Here is a 20,501-nt window from a genome sequence, read left to right on the forward strand (position 1 = left end):
AAATGTTTAGGAAGAGACTGGATGAGGCGCTTAGTGCCATGGTTTAGTTGATTAGATGGTGTTGGACAACTGATGGTTGGACTTGATGGTCTCAAAGGGCTATTCCAACATGGTTAGTTCTGTGTTCTATTCTATTCTGTCACCACAAATGAGGGCAACACATTACAGCATGGGAATACTGAAGGCAGACCAAAGTGATGACACAGAAGTGTCTCTGTTTTCTACGAGACCTTTCTAATGGGGTTCTCACAGGCATGGATGAGGCCTTGCAACACACCCCAGAGGCAACAGGGCTCTGGGGTCCCACAGTACTTACCTGTAAGGAGATGTTACAAGAAATGACTTCTTGAGCTGATATTTCTCATCAGAGATGAAAACTTCAAATTGCTATTGGTACATTCCAGGAAGGCAGTGCTTGATTATTTTGTAGTGTTCTGTTACCTTGCTGCTGTCTTTTTCTCCTCTAATCAAGTACTGTTTGTGAATCATGACATATTACTTATGAACTTCATTGGGTAAAGTCTAATACTGTATTGTTTTCACGTGAGGAACCAAACTAGTGTTCATTAGTGATCCCTGGAACCTGAGCCCTGCCCTTGTGGTTACCAATGCCACATCCACCTGCTTTCAGCACTTCTCAGCATCTGCTCCCAAAAGGGGCAGATCCATGCTCAATACCCAGGAAAAAGATTTCTTCCTCAAAAGACAACTTGTATGAACATCAAAGGGATGGCATGGGGTTTCTTGACTATCTCAGCTTTGCTTGTTACAGTATTTGTTGTGCTAGCATGATGAGTGCTTGACATCAGTGAGTTTATCCACATACACAACTGTTCAACACCTATGAGCATTTTCCAGCTGTGCATCCACACTACAGCTATAAAAACTCCTTGTTAATCTGAGTCATCATTTGAAAACATTAACTAAAAATAAATCCAGGATCCAATCTCAGTTAATTGAACTCTTAGGTATAGCAAACTCAGTTCTTTCACAGCATGGGGCATTTATGTTTCTCTTTCAGTTGATATTGGAGTAGTTTATATGGTGAACAATTTTTTTCCTAGTATCCTCAACAGTAAAACAAGCATTCTGATTAGATGACCTCAGCCACCTACAGCCCTCAAACACTGAATATAAAGCAATATAGAGTGATCCCACAGAGGCTGAGCACGAGTTTAATTGCAACTTCTGTATATTTGTCTGGATTCCTTTCTTGTGTAAATACAATTAATTCAGGGACATGCTTCTAAATGATGACAAGTTCTATTTAGGATGCTGTAAAAATCCTCCAGCACTTTTGCTCTGGAGAATCTTAAAAATCACAGAAGGTTAAGATATTGTGATGAATAAACAAGCACCTTTAAAACGTACATCATTACAAGTATTGCTTCTTAATGACTGTCTTTTTATGAAGGAAGATATATTCAGTAAAGGCAGGAAATATTTATTCTTACCACAAGGCTGCTGTCCAGAGATAGTCTTTTCCCAAATTCCCTTTTCTGTAGCTGCCTTTTTCTCTCCATAGTGAAGGTTAGTTGTTTTCCTTTTGATCAACTAAAAATGTCAGATGGTTTCCAGCATAGCTGAAAAAAAAAAATGGAAAAAAAAAATTAAATGCACATTTCAATAGCCTACTTAACAGCTCCTGTCTTTCATCATTAACTTTGTAATAACCCAGCAGCTAATGACTTTGTGTCTATAGTAGGCTCTGTTCCAGGAATGAATGTTCTGTGCTAAAAAAGCTAAAGTCTCCAGACAGAAATATTACCAATATGTTTGGGTCACTTCTCAAAGAAAGACAAAAATCTGCTACCACTGTCTTTATCAATACACCTCATGTTTTCATAGCCTCTTTTGAACTGGGCTGGGAGCTGGATTTGCAGAGCCAATGAACTACCTGGGGCTGGGGGGGACAGGGCGGGGGGAGGAAAACAGTTCGCTTCACATTAATTGCACTCCTCAGTAAGCCCTGCTTGTTGGCACATCTGTGCTACTGCTACGATGTACAAATATTGGACCTTATCCTGAAGACTTCTAAAACTTTCAACTCCCATTATCTTTAATGAGACAAATGCCCTCAGCAGTTTCCTTACATTTTTAAGGTCAAAGATTCTGCTGTGATAATGGGAGTCCCAACTGCCTGTACTGAATGACTGGGGAACTTCACCCCATAAAGCTATCACAGAGGAAATTAGCCTTCCCACTTCAGTAGTGTTTGGTTATTCCTGGCTCATGGTTTCTACTAAAACCAAACCACAGCCTACAAGTAACAACTACCAGCTCTCTCTTTACCTAGATGTTCATGACATATGTATTGGAAAGTTTTAGCTTATATTTTAAGTTAATGTTTATTATGTGTGATTCGAGAACATGGGCAAAGCTAATGAATAACAACATAAACCAGAATCTAAACTACCTTCAGGGAGGCAGATATGCTCATAAACACAGAACCAAATACAGGAATTTTCTCCTGCATCTCACAAGAACTGCCTTTACTATTCTAGGTAGCAACATCCTCTGTCTCTTAATCTGAGCAAACTCCCATTAAGGACAAACAGCTTTCACTACAAAAATTTGTCCACATTTTTTAGTCAAGATTTGATACTGAAGCTATTTTTAAATCATAATTCTAGTAAGGTTGTGATATTCCTACAGTAGTATTTCATACTAAGCCTAGAGAAATTCATTGCATTTGATTGGTAAACAAAGACTAAGCAGAAGACAATTTTGTCTGTTTCTGATACTTTTTACTTACTGGGAGAGCACCTGCAGTGACAAACAGCCAGGTGATGTATGATTACCACTGGGGCTGGCTGTAGGGTGAGGCAGCTGGCATTCCCAAAAGAAGCCTTTCATGCACCCTCCAGATACATTTGCCTATGGATAGATTTGAGTTCTCATGCACCTGTGAACGATCCCATCTGTCACTCTGGCAGTATGAGGCAGATAAAATCACCACAACTCCTTCCTTAGGTTGTCCTCAATGCTGTGCCACGAGGACACATGTGAATCTGAATGCAGACCAAGCAAAAACTGTCTGCAGCAAGGGCAGGATGCACCAGGTTAAACCTCCAAAGCCAGCTGGAACTTAGAGGGCTCTCAGAGACAAGCAAATTGGGATCATAAGGTACAGTGTGGGCATCACTGGGACTGCTCTTGTAAAACACTTCCCATGGGGAAACCATAATTTGTCCAGCTATCAAGCCACCCTGTGGTAAATTCAGCTATCTACTAAACAGCATAGTTTCATAGTTTCATTCAGGGTTGGAAGGGACCACAAGGATCATCTAGTTCCAACCCCCCTGCCATGGGCAGGGACACCCCACACTAGATCAGGCTGGACAGAGCCTCATCCAGCCTGGTCTTGAACACCCCCAGGGACGGGGCCTCGACCACCTCCCTGGACAACACATTCCAGGGTTTCACCACTCTCATGGTGAAGAACCCCCTCCTCACATCTAGCCTGAATCTCCCCACCTCCAGCTTCATTCCATTCCTCCTAGTCCTATCACTACCTGAGATCCTGAGTAGTCCTTCCCCAGGATCTCAGGTAGATCTCAGCATCTGCTGTCTCATACATTTGTTTTGTGCTTCTGTCCTAGATTTGTGCAATATGAGAATTCAGGCTATTCTCTCCAAAAATGGATAAAAATTAGCCTTCTGTATGCATTCATCTGAAGAACATATAATGAGAACACATACACACAATGGCAGGAAAACCTTAGTTCTTGCACTGTCCTGTGGGGGTTTTTTAAAAGGTTTACCTATAAGCCTTCCTTGTTTTAGTACCAATCCTAAAGCTACACACGCTATTATTTGAGCTAATAAGGAATCTCAGTGGTGTGCTATTACATAATTACCTTTGTTTCCTGATTAGCTATCATGTCTCAAAAGAAATACCATAATAGGCCTGAACAAAGACAGAAGCAATGTATTACACTGTTCTTGTGATTATGCCAGAAATAAGCAAGAGAGAGACTTTACATAATCTTTAGATTATTCTTCTGTGTATTCATCACACCTGAAGAGTTTGACTTCCACCAAGGGAGTCTTTGTTGATCAGTGAGCACAGAACTACTTAGGAATGAGCTAGGGAGAACTACAGTTGGAGCCAATTATCCCTGTGGAAGATCAAGTATCCAATATAAGTGCCTGAAGTTTCTATCTACAGGTATTTGGTGGAACCACCATAAATTCTAGTTTAGAAGTAAAAGGAGAAAGGATTACTATTAATTATTCCTATTGTTTATATGCTATGCTGCCTTAGGTGTCTCAAGGAGTGGATTTACTGTAGCCCTACCTAGCACAGCACATGGACCTACTCATGTACTGGTGAAGCAGCCTCAGACCTGCAGACTCTGTTCCTTCCCCTCACACACATACCACAGAGGCTCCACTGGACATGTTAGCCCATTAGCAGGCTGTCACAGATGTCTCCTGAAGAGTTAACAACCTAAGGCTAAACCCACTTAAGCTTTTGAATCAAAGGTAATTATCAGACGATACAATACAACAAATCACCTGTACCAGCATATGCTAGTGCCCCAAAGTACTCAGCTCAGGAGGCCTTTAAAGAAAACTGATCATAACAGTGAAGTACTTAACAAAACCAGAACAAGTTTCCATCTTGGAATGGTCGTTTTTGTGAATCATACTGCTTCTCACAGAGGAAAAAAAATGACCCTCCCAGGTAAATCTCCCTTCCTCTGAGGCCAACCAAGAGACTAACAACAGTTCCAAATGAGAGCTAATGTATCCACCAGGAAGCTCACCAGGGCATCATGGTCGTCCAGGTGGAACAGTTTCGAAATATAAAAGCACAGAGAATCCGTTTGCCCAATCATCAGAAATACTATTTTTGTGTTACCAAGAGAACAGGCTGTAAAAATTTATCAGTCTTCCCTGACCAATTTGCTTGTCAACGTCTCTATAGCAGAGACCCCAGCAATCAGCATTCAGACCCTGACTGTCCCATTTAGCTTGGCTGAACTGTGAACTATTGTAAAGTCATTTCTGATTTACGGTGTTTTCACCGATACTGCACTCACATGTGTACATTGCCAAATCTTGGGGGGTACATCTTACTGTTCTTTTTGTAGCAGGAAATGTTTCCACTGTAGGACTCTTCACTGAGATACTATAGAGTTCACCTACACTGAGCACACAACGGAAGACACTGCAGCTAGGAGCACTCACTGATTAATCCTGCATCCTCAACAAGTGTACAGGGATCAGTCTAAGATAATGCAGGTTCCAGATGGTTTTCTACTGTCTTAGTTTTACATTGAGCTGAGAGATGATGGTTTTGTGTGGACACAGAAAAAACTCTCAGGGGAAGACCTAAGTAGGATCTTGCTTCAGTGTGGTATACCGTCACTGTTCATAAAACCAGCAAGCCAGAGGCATCAGCTTGATTATATATCCTAAAGTGCAGTATTTTTAGTACTCAATACAAGAATGTTCATTACTTCAGGAGATGGCTCCAAAACGATGCCCTGGAGAAATGGTGTGATTAACAGAGAAAAGCACTCTCTGAAATCTATGCAAGAAACTTCTTGGATTATAATACCTCTTACATTTCTAGTAGTAACAAAGGATGATTGATGTATATTGCTTTAGCTGATGAAAATGTACAACATTATATTCCTTCAATAAGCATCCAAGATATTTTCAGACAGTTTGAAAGCACAGTTACATTTCAACAGAGCTAAGCCAACATATGCCAGCTGGGAACTAGCACGCAGTATATCTCTCTGGTAACTGGAAATGGACTGTGTTTATTTTTCTGTCTCTTACAAATTAGTATAAATTTAGCAGTAATGACACATGACAAAAAATAACACTTCTTTGAACTAGCACCTTTTGTTTAAATTCAGGATAGAACCCCCACACACACCCGCTGCTTTGCACACCTTAACGCTGCCAGAAGACCAAACATAGGAAGGGCAGCAAGGTGTTCCCTCTCAGCAGTCTGCTGGCCTTTCTGAGGTGCTAAAAAGAGGGCAGGTTTTGTGATGTGGATGTCAAATTGTTGGGGAACAGAATGAGGACAAAATTATACATGGATTGCCTTTAACACTTTTTTCTACTCTGATAGTGCTACATGTTGAATAGCTATACTTGAAGACCGAAAGGCATTAAGTAGAGCTGGTACTATCTGTCGGCAATGAAAGGCGAAGGAAAATGATAACACTAGCACCAGTCAGGAAGCAGCTATGAGAAAGTAAAGATTGTCATCAATGCAAATGTTAGTTAGAATGAACAGGTGACCTAAAGGTGAAAGATTTTATATCTCATTACCAATCTCTGGAGTGATTCAGTTTCCTAAGAACCTAATTGAATTGAATTGAATCTGTCATTGTCTGGCTGTGTTTCGTTTGCCAGCAATAGTGAGAACACCTATGTGCAGATGCTTGCTTTTCTTGTGGTCTTTGTAGGAAAAGGGGTATATGAGGGCCTTCTCAGAACTGAGGAAAATAGATTTGAGAATTAGGGAGTCACTGTGTATTCAACAGATCAAAGATTGCTCAGTTCTATAAACACACTAGATTTATCTCACCAGCCACAGGCCACTAAAAAGTTAGTACAAACTTTTTGAGTGGTTTCTCTTGGGTTTTGTTTTTAAATGGTAGAGCATTCAAACCATCAGAACAGGAACAGCAGAAAACCTCATCTGCACGAAAGATGCCTTGTGACTAAAAGTGAGCCATGAAAATGGTTTCATTACCACACCTCTGTCTCACCCCATCATGGTATTTAGCCTGGTCATGATTAAGTGATAAAGTGGGAAAACAATTCCAAAATTCTCTTTTGAGCTGATGTTTCAAACTTTCAAACCTGCAAAATGGAAAACTACAGCAACATCAGCATTTCTGCAACCTGAAACATAGCTGAATGGTTTTTGTTTCACCCACAGTGTATTTCACAGAACCGTCATGAGCAGGGCTTGCCTTCCTAATACCAAATACTCCTAGGTATTTGCTCAGGCTGGTCAGCAGTTTGTTAGTGCTCATGTATACATTGTACATTCACACCCACTGGATTAGGTTGCTATTTAGATAAGCAAGCTGCATTTTTGCAGAGAGGGAAAGAGAATGTGCCATGTGCCAGCATTAATGAGTTAATTAAATTAGAAAAATTCCAAGGCAGGAATCTAAAATGCTTAGATAAGTGGAACACTATGAGAATTACAAGGCAGCAAACACAGCACTGCTGCACCACTCTGCTTGTATACCCAGATAATCTGACTGGTTCTGACAATTATACTTCTGAAAAAAAAGTCAAAATGGAAAAAGCTTCTGTCCTAGCTCTCAACATTTGTTTCCTTTTTTTTTGGTGTTGTGTTTTTTTATTTTCCCTGTGAGATCATTAGTTTTTATACACCTCAAATTTCTTACAATCTCTAATGTTGTTCCAAAATACATTGAAACTGGACAGGCAATGCACAGAGCCAGCCATGCTCTGCAAGTTAAAACACTCCCATGTCCAGTGGTTCTCCAGTTCTGGTTGAAAACTGCACGATGGCCATCCACAGGGCCATGATAAAACAGCTCCAAGGAAGTGTGGGAAGGGCTGGAGCTACACAAGAATCCTTCCCATTTTTGCTGTGATTTTAATTATGATGACATTGCCACATTGCAGTCTACAAAGGAATGGAAGGTTGACTAACTTCAGAGCCAAATGTAGTGGATCTCTCCTGCCCTTACCCCACCCTTTGCAAGAGAATCAGAAGAGCACTAGGATGGCCTGATGAAATTTTAGAGTGGTGATATCTTGACACCAAAGAACAGAGTACTAGTACAGTGTTCTGGAAACACAGCAATTAAAATAAAGTGCCTCAGCTACTAAATTCCACCCTCTTTCAACCACAGCTTGCAAAATACATTTATGCTTCTTCCATGCAAGATAATCTTCCATTTATTCAGCACACTAAACAAACAATAAAGCTTCCTATAGCATTGCTTCCAGAATTTAAACAAATTAAGATTAAGGGCTTAAATCTAGAAAACTTATCAGTGTGCTCAAAATAATACCAGGAATTTCAATAAATCAGAAAATAAAGAATATGGCATTAAAGATGTTATTACTATGACAGCTGTCAAGATGAATTGCATGAGAAGCATTTAAAAGATTTATATCTCAGTATCTCACCAGGTTAATTAAATGGATGCATGCATTCATTTAAGAGGATAAGGTGGGTTGCAGTGACATAAAATGAGAGGGCACAAGATTAGGTTCTTTCAGCATTAACAAGAACAGGTTGAACTGATATCATTTCCGTGTTCCGTAATAAGCATGATTCATCCATTGCCATTTTCAGCTCTCATTTTCTTTCTGGGAGGAAAAAAAAAGAAAAGGAAAAAGAAAAAAGGAAAGACAAGGAACATTTATAGACTAACATAATCAAAGCTTTAACCTTTTCAGCGTTTTCTGTTTGGATTGGCTGTCCATTTTTATCATGGGGTTCCAGGGCCATGCCGCAGGGAGGAGAAGAATCGCCAGTAAATAACACCAAAGAATGCTGGAAAGGTCAAAGGATTACCCTCCCCTGTTTGCTTTTATGAGACATATGAAGCATTCATATCATGCAATAAAATTATTGAGACAAAAATGATGAAAGATAAGCAGACAGAAAGCATGAATCTGTTGTCAGGACAGCATGGAAGAAAAGGATATATTACAGTGTTATCATCCATGAAAAACAGATTATGACAATAGTGTTTGTGTATCCTCTGTCTCTGCACTGAAATGAAACCCTCCTTCTGAACACTGGAAGATCTGTGTCCAAGAAAAGGATATCCAAGCAAGACTGGAGCTATTCATACTGAAGAAAACATTAGATCCAAAGCTCCAATTTCTTGGGTGAGTTTCTAACCACTCATTATTGCATATTATTTGTTACTATATCTTATTAGTTTCTATATACTTTTAGAAATTAAGGAGTTAGGCTCGATGATCTCCAGAGGTCCCTTCCAATCCCTACCATTCTATGATTCTATGTGATATAGGTTATTACATGGTAAAGATGGATTCCTGTAGCCATGGAGTAATGATTTGCAGTCTAGGCTGTTAATTTGTAAAGGCATGCTTCTGAACATGGCAACAGCACCAGCTACCCCTGTGGGTTTCAACACATATTTATCTTCTTTGGGAACCACAGATGAGCTTAGGTCAGAAATTGGAAGTTCCAGGCACCTGGAGAAGATGAACTCCAGGACCTAAGGAAATTTCACTGTTTCTATTCACAGGTCTAAAGAGTTATGTGGAGATTTTTGAGGTTCAAAACCAAATGTCCCATTTATGTCCCAATAAAGATGTTCCTGGTATCAAACTGGGTGCAGCTCCTCTAATCCAGTGCATTGTTATCAGAGCTTGTTGTTCCTCAGGGTAAAATGGAGAGAATTGATAGTAGAGACCCAAACAGAAACATCACTAAGTTAGAAACACTGAATTACAAATCTTCCTCAAAGGCAGTGACACCTGGTTTAGGCAATAAATATAATGTACTAAATATATATGTTCAAAATGTGTAATTGCATGCAATTAAATCCAACATCTGAATCTGTCTGACAGACAACAAACTGGAGGGAAGAATTTCAAACATACAGTCAAGTATCCCACATTTTGCTCAGCTGGATTTGTGTTTTCTTCTCATTTTTCTTTCATTGGAGTAAATCAAGGCAGTAGTCAAGAAAATCCAAGCATTTTAACCCTGTACGTAAGACCTGTGGACAGCCAAGTCAGTTTTTGAAACTAGAACTGGGAGCTTGTGAAATGTGCCTGAAGATCTCATCTTCTGAGACAGATGCATTTCAGTCAGCATCTCTGCTGCCTGCCCATCTGTCCTAATCATAGTCCCCAGGGACCACTAAAAATCATCAGTTCTTTGTGCATGCACCACCCTTCCACCGGCACTGCTAAAAGGGATGATGGCTGAAATGGTCACAGGATGGCCTTGTGATCTGAATACAAGCCAGTCAGACACCACAGACTGAACAGACTTCAGAGCTTTTGGCCTCTGTTGTTTCCCATTCGCTCATTTTGCGGTCTGTGCACAATCATGTATTTTGCTACAAACATTTTCTAACAGTACGTTTTGATGAACGGAAGCAGTTTTGTGGGATGAAGTGTTCCCCACAAATGCTACTTGGTTTGGTCTTCCCTGGCAGCAGAGATTAAAGGAACGAAAGGTCCTTCATGTACTGATGTACTCAGCTCCTGGATATGAGGAATTATTAGAAATCTTAACTTAGTGACAGTGTTCAGATATCTGGTTTTACTCTACAAAGCACACCGGGTAACACGCTGAAACTTTCACATGGCTCAAAATAAAATCCCCAGCATAAAGTAAGTATTGTAGAAATACTTCCACAGTTTGTAACATCTTCAGCACCCAGCTGCACATCCTCCTCAGCTAACCAGTTATTTGCATCAGAGGGAGTATTTCAAGGTCTAGACTACAGAATTTGTTTCTAATGAATCTGGAGCTTTGTGGATTCTAACACTGTGTCTCACATTTCACCTTGCTGTACAAGACACTCCCAGCAGGCCAGGGCACATCCTTACATTACCGGCAAGAACTTTATAATGAAGGCATTAGTTCAATAACATCCCAAAAAAGAAGCTGAATCAAGCTCATAAGGGAAGATAAGGTACAGTGAAATATATGTCATCTTTCTATGACCTCAGAAGAGGGTAAGGCAGAAAGTACTCAACTTGTCTATCTCCATAATCTGAAAATAGCTCCTCCACCTCACCATGACTAAAGTCCAGCCTGGGGAAGAACAAAAGGAGAAAGCCAGGGCAACTCCAGTACCAGCCAAACCAGGGCTGAGCCTCTAGTATGAAAGAATAAGCTGTAGCATGGGAACAAAGCATAAACCCATGCAGCTTCATTAAGATGAGCAGCTCTGAGTGCTTCCTGCACTGGACATCATGCATATTTATGAGACAAATTCTTCATATATTAATCTTCTTGATGTACAATACCCTCACTAAGTCCTACAGAACTGTACACCTAGGCCAGCTAGAACTGCAGCTGCAGTTCCTTAGCCCCTGTGGTCAACTCTATTCCCTGCTACAAACAAGACAAAGAAAGCACATGTGTACCAGAGCTGAAGTTGGATGGGCTGAAACTAACTTAGCTTCTATAAGGATGAGTACTAAAATCCTTCAGCTGGTTCTTTGGATGTTCAGTTTTTGCAGAAGTTAGAAGTCTGCTCTCATTTCAGCTAACCTAACATCATGCAAGGATCAGACCCAAAGAAAATCAGCTCTAGTATTTCCAGTCTCCTTCTTACTCATGCTCACTGCCAAAAGGCACCTGGATACCACCTTCAGTTTTGTTGTGGGTTGTGTTCCCTATTCATCCATGAGTATACATTAAGAAAAACTCCAGGAAGATTTTCCTAGTCAATTCTAATTCACTTTGCTCTTACACAACAGAGCACATAGGACTGTGGGATAGCAAGATCATAAAATTGAAAGGAACACATACACACTGACTGAACTCCATTTTCACCTTATGGCCAAGAAAACCATTATGAAAATGTTAACAATAAAAGATGTTCCATCTTCATCCATATTTCTTTAGGCGGTGACAGAACTGGAACGGCGTTGGCATACCCAGCAGCCCTTCACCTCTTTTCAGTCTGCAATGCTAGTGCAACCTCATCTCAAATGCTGAATTCAGTTCTGGGCCAAACGAATAGAGACAAACTTGATAGAATTCAGACAAAAGCAGCAAAGACAATTAAGGTATTGACTTGGTGGGATATGATTAACAAGTCCCTCCATACTAGTTTCAAACAATGACAAAAAAGAGACCAAAAGGGAAAGGAATGACTACGTAAGTTTGTGGGATGTACACTAGCACAAGAGAAAGTGAGAAATTGATTAGGTTCTTGACAATAGATATAAAAGAAATAAAGAGAAGAAATGATGCTGAGTATCTGAAGAAATTACATAAAGTGAAATCCAATACAGATTGATTCGCTGAGAATCAAAGGAACACCTGTCATATAAAAAAAGGCAGGATGAAGTACAATAAAATATACTGAAAATGAGGATGCTGCCAGGAATGTGTTGTCTGAAGATCCTGATGGGGAAGAAAAGAGTCCTCTATCCCTTTCTTCTCAGAGTCTCTCTTTATACATTGCAGTGGTTGATCCACATTAGAGGCAATTAGAGTGAAAGGCTTTTGTTTGGGATGGGGGAAAAGAGACACTGCATTCTTCCCCCCGTGCAGTCAGCTGCTGGCAGTGCTTACTGCAGTTTCTCAGTGTAAAGACTGGCTGTCTCACACTGATTTCTAATTTTTCCATCTGCCAGAAACTTAATAAAAATGTAAATTAAAAAACATCCACGAATTTCCTACTTAAAAGGTTCATAACTTTCCTATGTTTTATATCATTCTACCAGCCGTCATCTCATCTGCAGTCAGTTCTACCAAGTGAAAATGGGAGAGCATATAGTCTGCCATCACAGATAATAATCAGGCACATTGGGATTATAGATACAGTAACATCCAGAAAATATTAGAAAGAGAAGAGGAATACTATTAAAATTCTCTAGCCTCTCTCTCCCAAGCATCTGACCATTTAGAATGCAAAGTAAAATCACTACATTCTCAGAAACTGACATAAAAGAATGACTACTGACATTTCAGAAGTTTGCCATTCACTAAAATCTGAAAGGTATTTTTGCTTGCAGTAGCAAGACTTGGGTTGGCACAGGATTCTTCTGCCACTTTTTTCTTAGAGGATTTGTGTTAATGTCTCAAATGGGATTTTTTTTCCCCCTAGACTATTTCCTGGAAATAATGCCGCTCAGATTTAGATAAAGCTTTTAAGATTACAGGTTAGGCACATTCAGTCTTGCAGTAAGTTATTCAATGTTACTGTCTAGCTTGAGTTCAGCTGTGAAAAAGCAAAAAAAAAAGGAAGTATTTTCAGTGGTGAAGAGGAATGCATTAATATACTTGTGTGTTCGAAATGATCCACTTTGAAATTTAAAGTGCATCTTGAGACTAAATATAAGCTTTGAAGTATTTTGTTCTGCATAAGGTTTATTAATTTGGGGAAGTGAGGAGAACCATGAACAGTTTTGGACATATGCAGGTAAGAAAGTATACTTGGTTCATTTCAGGTAAGTCCTAAGAGTTTGCTCATATTTTGAGATGGATCTCTGCTCTGGAGTGAGTGGTTTAGGTTGATTCACTAAATTCTGCTGCCTCAGTTTCTCTTTTGTACTGTGAAGATAGCAATATACAGTGTGAGCCATCTATAGAGTAATTCCTCTTTGTCAAAGACTTTATTAGTGACACTTTCTATTAATGCTGCTGCTCTCTATCATTACTTTTCTCAGTCTGCTAGATGTGTACAGCGCTACACACCCAAACAGAGGAATGATTTGTTGTCCAAATTCTGCATGATGCAGCAGAAGAGACTCAGTTCTCATTCACCTCTTGGCTACTCTGTCAAAATTAATCTGATTGAAATGCAGCTAGGACAGAAGTAAATTCAACAAAAATGCAGAGAAGTGTACATGACCAACTGATAGCAGCTACACAGGCACCAAGCCAGATATCCGCACTCCACCCATAGATTTAAACCCAGCTCCCCTGCAAGGAGAAAAGCTGGTAGGGTCTTTGTGGGACTTGTTGCCCAATAATGTGTCCTAAACCCACAAGAAGGTGTCATATATTTTCTGTCTTCTTGCATGATGATCCTTTGAGTTAGATGTTAACCTCCACTTTGCCTCACACTGGATAAGCCACTCCATCTCACCTGAGTATAATAGGAGCTAAAGGGATCTAGCCTCCTATACTAGAGAGGAGGAGCTCAGATGCTTCCTGAAGTTTCAAAATCTTGAACAATGCACCCAAGCTCCGAATCCCCACGTAATGCACAGGATCCAAACCTGGAGTTCAGGTAGAGTAGAGTAGAGTAGAGTAGACCAGGTTGGAAGAGACCTTCAAGATCATCGTGTCCAACCTATCATCCAACACCGCCTAATCAACTAAACCATGGCACCAAGCACCCCATCAAGTCTCCTCCTAAAAACCTCCAATGATGATGACTCCACCACCACCTCAGGCAGCCCATTCCAATGGGAAATCACTCCCTCTATGAAGAATTTCTTCCTAACATCCAGTCTAAACCTCCCCTGGTGCAGCTTGAGACTCTGTCTTCTTGTTCTGGTGTTGGTTGCCTGGGAGAAGAGACCAACCCCCACCTGGCTACAACCTCCCTTCAGGGAGTTGTAGAGAGCAATAAGGTCACGTCTGAGCCTCCTCCTCTCCAGGCTAAGCAACCCCAGCTCCCTCACCCTCTCCTCATAGGGCCTGTGCTCCAAACCCCTCACTAACTTTGTTGCCCTTCTCTGGACACATTCCTAAACTGAAGGGCCCAGAACTGAATACAGTACTCCAGGTGTAGTGCAGTGTACAGGGGCAGAATGACCTCCCTGCTCCTGCTGGCCACACTGTTCCTGATAGACAGGAATAAGTAAAATAGGTGCAGAATAGCTGGCTTCCACAACAGAAAACTGCCAGTGGGTGAAAAGGAGACATTAGTGGTTTAACAGAGAGACAGAATTATTTCCTCCTAGCCAAGAGCAAGGAAAACATAGGGTTTAGAATCATAGAATGGTCTGGTTTGGAAGGGACCTTCAAAGGTCATCTCGTCCAACCCCCTCTGCAGCAAGCAGGGGCATCCGCAACTAGATGAGGCTGCCCAGAGCCTGCATCTGCACTGTCAGGCAGCCCATGGCTGTGTACTTTACAAACCTTTTCTTTTTCAGGGCTGTGCTGAAAACTATCATCTAGTCGATAAATTCTTATCAACGTCTGTTTAAAGCTTTTTCTTGTGACAAAAGATTTTTGTGGTAATCGAGAAGAAAAGCAATTCACTTGATTAAAGATTGGTAAACATAAATGACAGAAACAGTTTCCTATGAACATCGTGATGTATTCCCAATCAATAACACTGTGACAGAATCACAGCTTAAGGGAAGGAAGTTATTAGTTTTAGGAAAGGCACATAATTAAATACAAGACAAGTCCACGGATTCTCAAGCAGAGAGACAAGGAGAATGGCCAGTCTGAGACTTTGTAGACTGTGATACTGTTGTCTCTTCAGATCATTTGGTGCTGTCTTTCACTTGTGCAACCATCTAATAAAGACGAAGATATCTAATGTAGGTCTAACAGCCAGTGACATAACAGAGAGCTGTTTATTAAGATATTAAACTACTTAAAACTACTTTAATACTTTCCTTCAGTAGCAGCTAGTACCAGATGTTAAAAATCATTAATGACTTAGTGATTTCTCAATGTTTCTCATGTGTCACTGCAAAGAACACCTAGACCTTTTACTGGCAGCATAATATGGGGAATGAATAGACCTTATTATTGGTAATTTGGATTTTAGCCTTTCACCTCTGGATGAGTGTTTCAAACTCAGACCAGGTTGATGAATAAAAGCCACTTCCATCAGCTGGTTGTTCAGTGACCTCTATGAAATATTACAAGTAGGTAGTGGACAGGTGTCTATATAATTAAAACACACTTCTCAAGCACAGTTGGCACTCTGGAATGTTCTTATTACAAATCTATAATGTGTCCCTCCAGCTCATAAATAGAAAGTATTCAGAAGCATCGAGATGTCATTTAAAAACAAGGAGGGTACAGTGTTCTTTGTTAATCCCCCAAACAAAGTACCTCTGTTTCTGGAACAGTTTTGAGTCCTTGGACAAATGGTTTTGTGCACTGAAAAGATTACTATTCAGGCTAATAAAACTCATTAATTATAAGTAAAAGATTGGTCTTTAAAAACTGACAAAAATCCAGAGCCCTGTAGTTACACTGCAAAATCTCACAGCCAGCACTATGTATGGTATTCACTGTGAACAGAATAAATTTCCACACACTATCAACATCGCAGAAGCATCCTTTGGGATGCCACATACCCATGAATCTGCATTAACTGAGTCAGTAATCCCAGGCATCCAAACAGAACTCCAGTACTTTTGGTAGCCAAAAATTTTGATAGAAGAACGTACACCAAATCCCAATGTGAGGTGGACTCTCTCTCAGACTAGAAATCAAGACAACAGTTTTATGCTTGCATAGGATTTGGGGGATTGGCAGGAAAAACAGCACAATATTTTATGGCTTTTGAATAACCAAGCCCATAATTCAAGCCTCAAGTGTTTAATCTATTTCTCTAAATCAATACATTCAAAGACTTTATTGGAGAGTATGTGAGAAAATGCTCTTAATTAACTCTCTTATACTAATTCTTAAATAAGCAAGGCAGAACTCTTCAGGCTGAGGTCCTGTGACAGACACAGTTTCATAGAACTGTAGGACCTTCAAAGACAGTCATGGAAATCTTTGTGAACTTGCCAATGACTCCTATCTGTATCAAAAAAAGATGCAATAACATGATATGGAATCCAAAGAACAGAGAAGAACATTTAAGTACAAGTAAATTCCCAGTGGTGAAAATACACCTCTCTGAAAAGAACTACAGTTTGGTCTGACTGAGCTCAAGATGCTAAAAGATTTATACAAATATAAACCAACAGTTGCTAAGCTTGGCACTGCTGTGCTGCAGGAGAAGGATTGTGGATTTACTTGAGAAAAAAGCCCTCATCCCAATGTGGGAACGTAACAGAGAAGAGACTAGGTAGGTAGCTCAAGAACTGAGTAACCTTTATTGTTTGAGTGGGTGAAAAGAGAAAAGAACCATACCAAAAAAACCAACAACACACCACAAGCAAATCCAAAGTTTTCTAATGGTCCCGCTAGAGACCTACTAGGTTCTGTCAGGAAAGTCCTCTTAGAATTTGTCTCCTCTTCTTGAACTGTTTTTTTCAGCCACTAATTTAGTCTGCAAGTGAAACTTGGGGGCAAAATAACTGCTAACAAAATCTCATCACTGACCCCTCCAGTCTCCAATTTATATGCATTAAAATTAGTATGTTTTCCTCATACATTTCAGATGGAATTTGTTAAAAGGAAGAGGACAGACAGGAATGTGTGGAATCAAGGCAAATATTCACACACCCATTTTTAACAAGCTTCTGTCACATTGTCCAGAAGAACATCTATAACCTGAACAGTCTGAACCACAAATCTGAAAAGTTAAGAACTGAAGACAGCCTCTGTTAACAAATTGCAGATGCATGAGACTCATCCAGAAAGACCTCACAAATCAGCAATGAGAGGAAGAGAGAGCAAATCATGCAGAAACTATTTAATCAATGAGTAAAGACAATTATAACATCTGCTAATCTTTTGTGTAGGTTATAATTAGATGCTACAGAGGAGTAGCCTTTAAGGGGGGAGGCAGGGAATCCTTTAACATCTGCTAGAAGGGCAAACAGTGTGCAATAAATGACTTTAAATGCAATCAGCAAAATGAGAGCTGTGCAGAGTTCACAGAAGGCCTGTATAGAAGATTGAGGATAACAAAATATTTTGCCAAAGGTCAACGCCTGCAGCACTAGAGCCTGAATAATGACTGCTAGTTTAGAGGCCACATCAAAAACAAACGTGGTTGCACCTCTGAAAAACAATTCTTTTCTCATTTGTGTCATTATAGGAAAAGCACATGCTGCTGCTGTATATCACGTCAGCTTAATGCCTTATTAGGGCTGTATCTATCAACCTTGGACAGTTTTGAATAAACAGGTAGGTATGATGTCCATGAAAGACCAGAATTCAAGCCTAATTAGACCAACACAGAACTAGGTTGTACTGTTAAAAGTTATGTGATTCTGACTGAAAATAATTAATCATTCAGTAGCTTCTAAAACCTCCAATTATTTACTCATTTTGCCCTTGAAAACGACAATATGCTTTAAGCTGTTACTCACCGAAAATGTGAGACCTAGAGGGAGTTATTTTATCCAGTTTAACACAGCCCTCTACTGGCAAAATAACCCCCCAAAATCTTATCACTATGAACCATTTTGTCAGATCATTTCAGAGCAGCTGGAAAGATCCTGCATCTCACAGCAAAATTATACTAAATCTTACCAGTAGATCAGGACTTTAGGAATTTGCATAAATTAAGTCATTGCTTAATCTCTCTAGAGCTCCTGCGCCAACAGCACTACTTCCTTTTACCCAGCAGATGAAGCACTGGATATCTTCACAGCACTGAAGAAAAAAGCCAAGTGCTCATATCTAGTGGAGGAAGTCATTTTAGAAGCAAATGTAATCCTTCAGCTCATGTCAAGTTGTGCTGTATTCCTCAAGGAGTGCCACTGATTCCCACTGGATCAGTGAACACATGTGATTTCCGTTTGCACAATTAGGTAATACTTAGTACAGGCGAAGCAAGCATGATCCAGCCCAGCTGTGAGAATACCATTCAAGACACAAATGCTAACTACCACCAAAAAGCAACTTCACTGCAAAAGAATTCCTGCTTCCTTCTTTTCTCCACCATTCCTGAAAATTCATAGTGATGATTCAACACGGCTTCAAAGTGAAGGAGACAATGAAATTTGCCTCTGTTGCTGCATGGAGTAATTAGCTCTTCCTGTTTTATGTCTTACAACAAAGAAACAAAAGGATATGGCAAACTGTTGAATTTAACAATTTAGATAATGATGAATTATAATAATCAATTAGCTCTGTCAAAGAAAATAATTTGTGACACACATTTGATTCTCCACAGACCTATTGTGTGCACACTATCCAAGGCTGGTTTGGCTCTGGAAAACAAATAGTGTTGTCCTGTGGAAAGCTTAGCAAACATGCAATTTAACACCAGCATTTGTTCCAGCTGCATGTCAGTACTAACAGACCATTTTCCAGCAACATAATTTTTATCCACTGCTTTATAATCCAACCTGCTTTTCAGGTTCTGCATCATTCATAGCCCATGGACAATGCTCTTGCCAGTTTCCAGAAGCCACTGCTGCTGTACAAACCACATTTATGTGATTCACCTGAATGCCAGTCAATGGAATCATAAGAGATTTCCAAGTATTTTTTCACGTAATAGCTATCTGAATTTTCATCCCAAACCAGCATGACTAATTTATGCAACCATCAGAGAACACCTAATGTAATTCAGGTTTCTGCATGCTACATGAGCAGTATCAGTAGACGGTGTTAATGGCTCATGTTCTATTTACATTGTACATTTATCCTGGTTTAGTAATAAACCTGCATATTGGATGCTATACTTTTGAAGGTGTCTGGCAGCTTTGGCACGGATTGTTTTTAAGCCTTAATCCAATCCTGCCAGGAGCTGAACACGTGCAGAAGTGCACAGGAGCTGCCGAGCATCACGCCGCATTTGGCCCTGGCTGTGCTGTGCTAAGCTCCTCAGCCAACAGTGCTTCCCTTTGGCACTTTTGTTCTGTGGCTTTTATCCCAACCTCAGTCCCACTTGTCAGATGATGACAGGCTGGAGTCTGCACTTATTCTGTTTCTTTTCAAATGTCAAGAAAGCCCAAAGAATTGACATTCTGCTGGCAATTGTCCTCTTTAATGCCATCCCAGAATGTTATCAGATTATATGTGGTATCCTTCAGCAGGTTTCTCAGACCCAGGGAAAATTAATCCAGGAATCCTTCTGCTGCAAAGTGAGTTTGCTCTATATCCTTATTTGCTACATTGGAATATAACGATGAAAATGTAAATGGGAGAACAGAAAATATAAGAGAGGAAAATTGAATGCCCTCAGGCTCGTCAGGTTTTGATAGTCCGATTCTGATCCTACGGCAATTAGCTGAGGATTTGCTTTTGACTGTTGTGGAAGTGCAATTGCAGCCTATCACTTTCCATTTACTGGGGAGGGATTTCTACCTGTTTAAACCTAAGCCTCTAAACATTCATACACAACTCATGCACAAGAACAACAGCAGAGAAGTCCATGGAGTTCTCTTAAAATGCTGTAAAATTCACATTTGTAAGATTGACACTTGAAATCAATTTAAGTGAGAAAGTTAGGTGGGACCTGAACATTTTTTTTAATCACACTTTGTTCTAATTATTTTGTAGATTTTTTAGGCAAAAATGATACCTGAATACTTTACAAGTCTAAATACCCTTAGCAGTACACAGCAGTATATCATCATTATTGGCCACAAGGTGACAGAGGGAAGGAAAGCGGCCCACAGGAGTCAGTGTGGTAGGAATCAAACCACCTAACCTTAAAACCCATTCCTTTTTTCCCCAGGGAAAGGCTCTATCGTGATTCCTCTGTTCTTCAGTCTTGTGTTCAGTGGAAGGACCCAAGCTAGAAAAAGGTCTTTTAAAGAAAATACAAACTTTTTGTTTATACTGTTTCTGAAGAAAGAGGGTGGCACCTAAAGAATAAATCTCTGCTCTTATTCAACGTGTATTTAAAACTCCAGAAGCTTTTGCCATTTGCATGGCATCAATGCAGAATTAAATTTAGGGCTTTTTTCCCCCCCATGAGAATGAGAATTCCAAAGACAGAACAACAGCTCCTAAGTTACACAATATCTTGACA

The 20,501-nt window shown here is 40.0% G+C and overlaps 1 protein-coding gene across 7 annotated transcripts in view; it reads right to left on the bottom strand.

Annotated features, from left to right (window-relative positions):
* Positions 1–20,501, bottom strand: part of NCKAP5 (NCK associated protein 5) — a 531,557-nt gene that overhangs the window by 387,759 nt on the left and 123,297 nt on the right. For all 7 annotated transcript variants that reach the window (XM_068139093.1, XM_068139094.1, XM_068139096.1 and 4 more), the window contains one exon: positions 1,455–1,583. In XM_068139093.1, coding sequence (XP_067995194.1) covers positions 1,455–1,523 — 69 coding nt within the window. In that variant the 5' untranslated portion in view covers positions 1,524–1,583. The remainder of the gene's footprint in view (positions 1–1,454; positions 1,584–20,501) is intronic.

This window comes from Melanerpes formicivorus, unplaced genomic scaffold (genome assembly GCF_026170545.1).
Source record: "Melanerpes formicivorus ecotype bairdi unplaced genomic scaffold, bMelFor1.0.p_v2 SCAF_5, whole genome shotgun sequence".
In the NCBI taxonomy this organism is placed as follows: domain Eukaryota; kingdom Metazoa; phylum Chordata; class Aves; order Piciformes; family Picidae; genus Melanerpes; species Melanerpes formicivorus.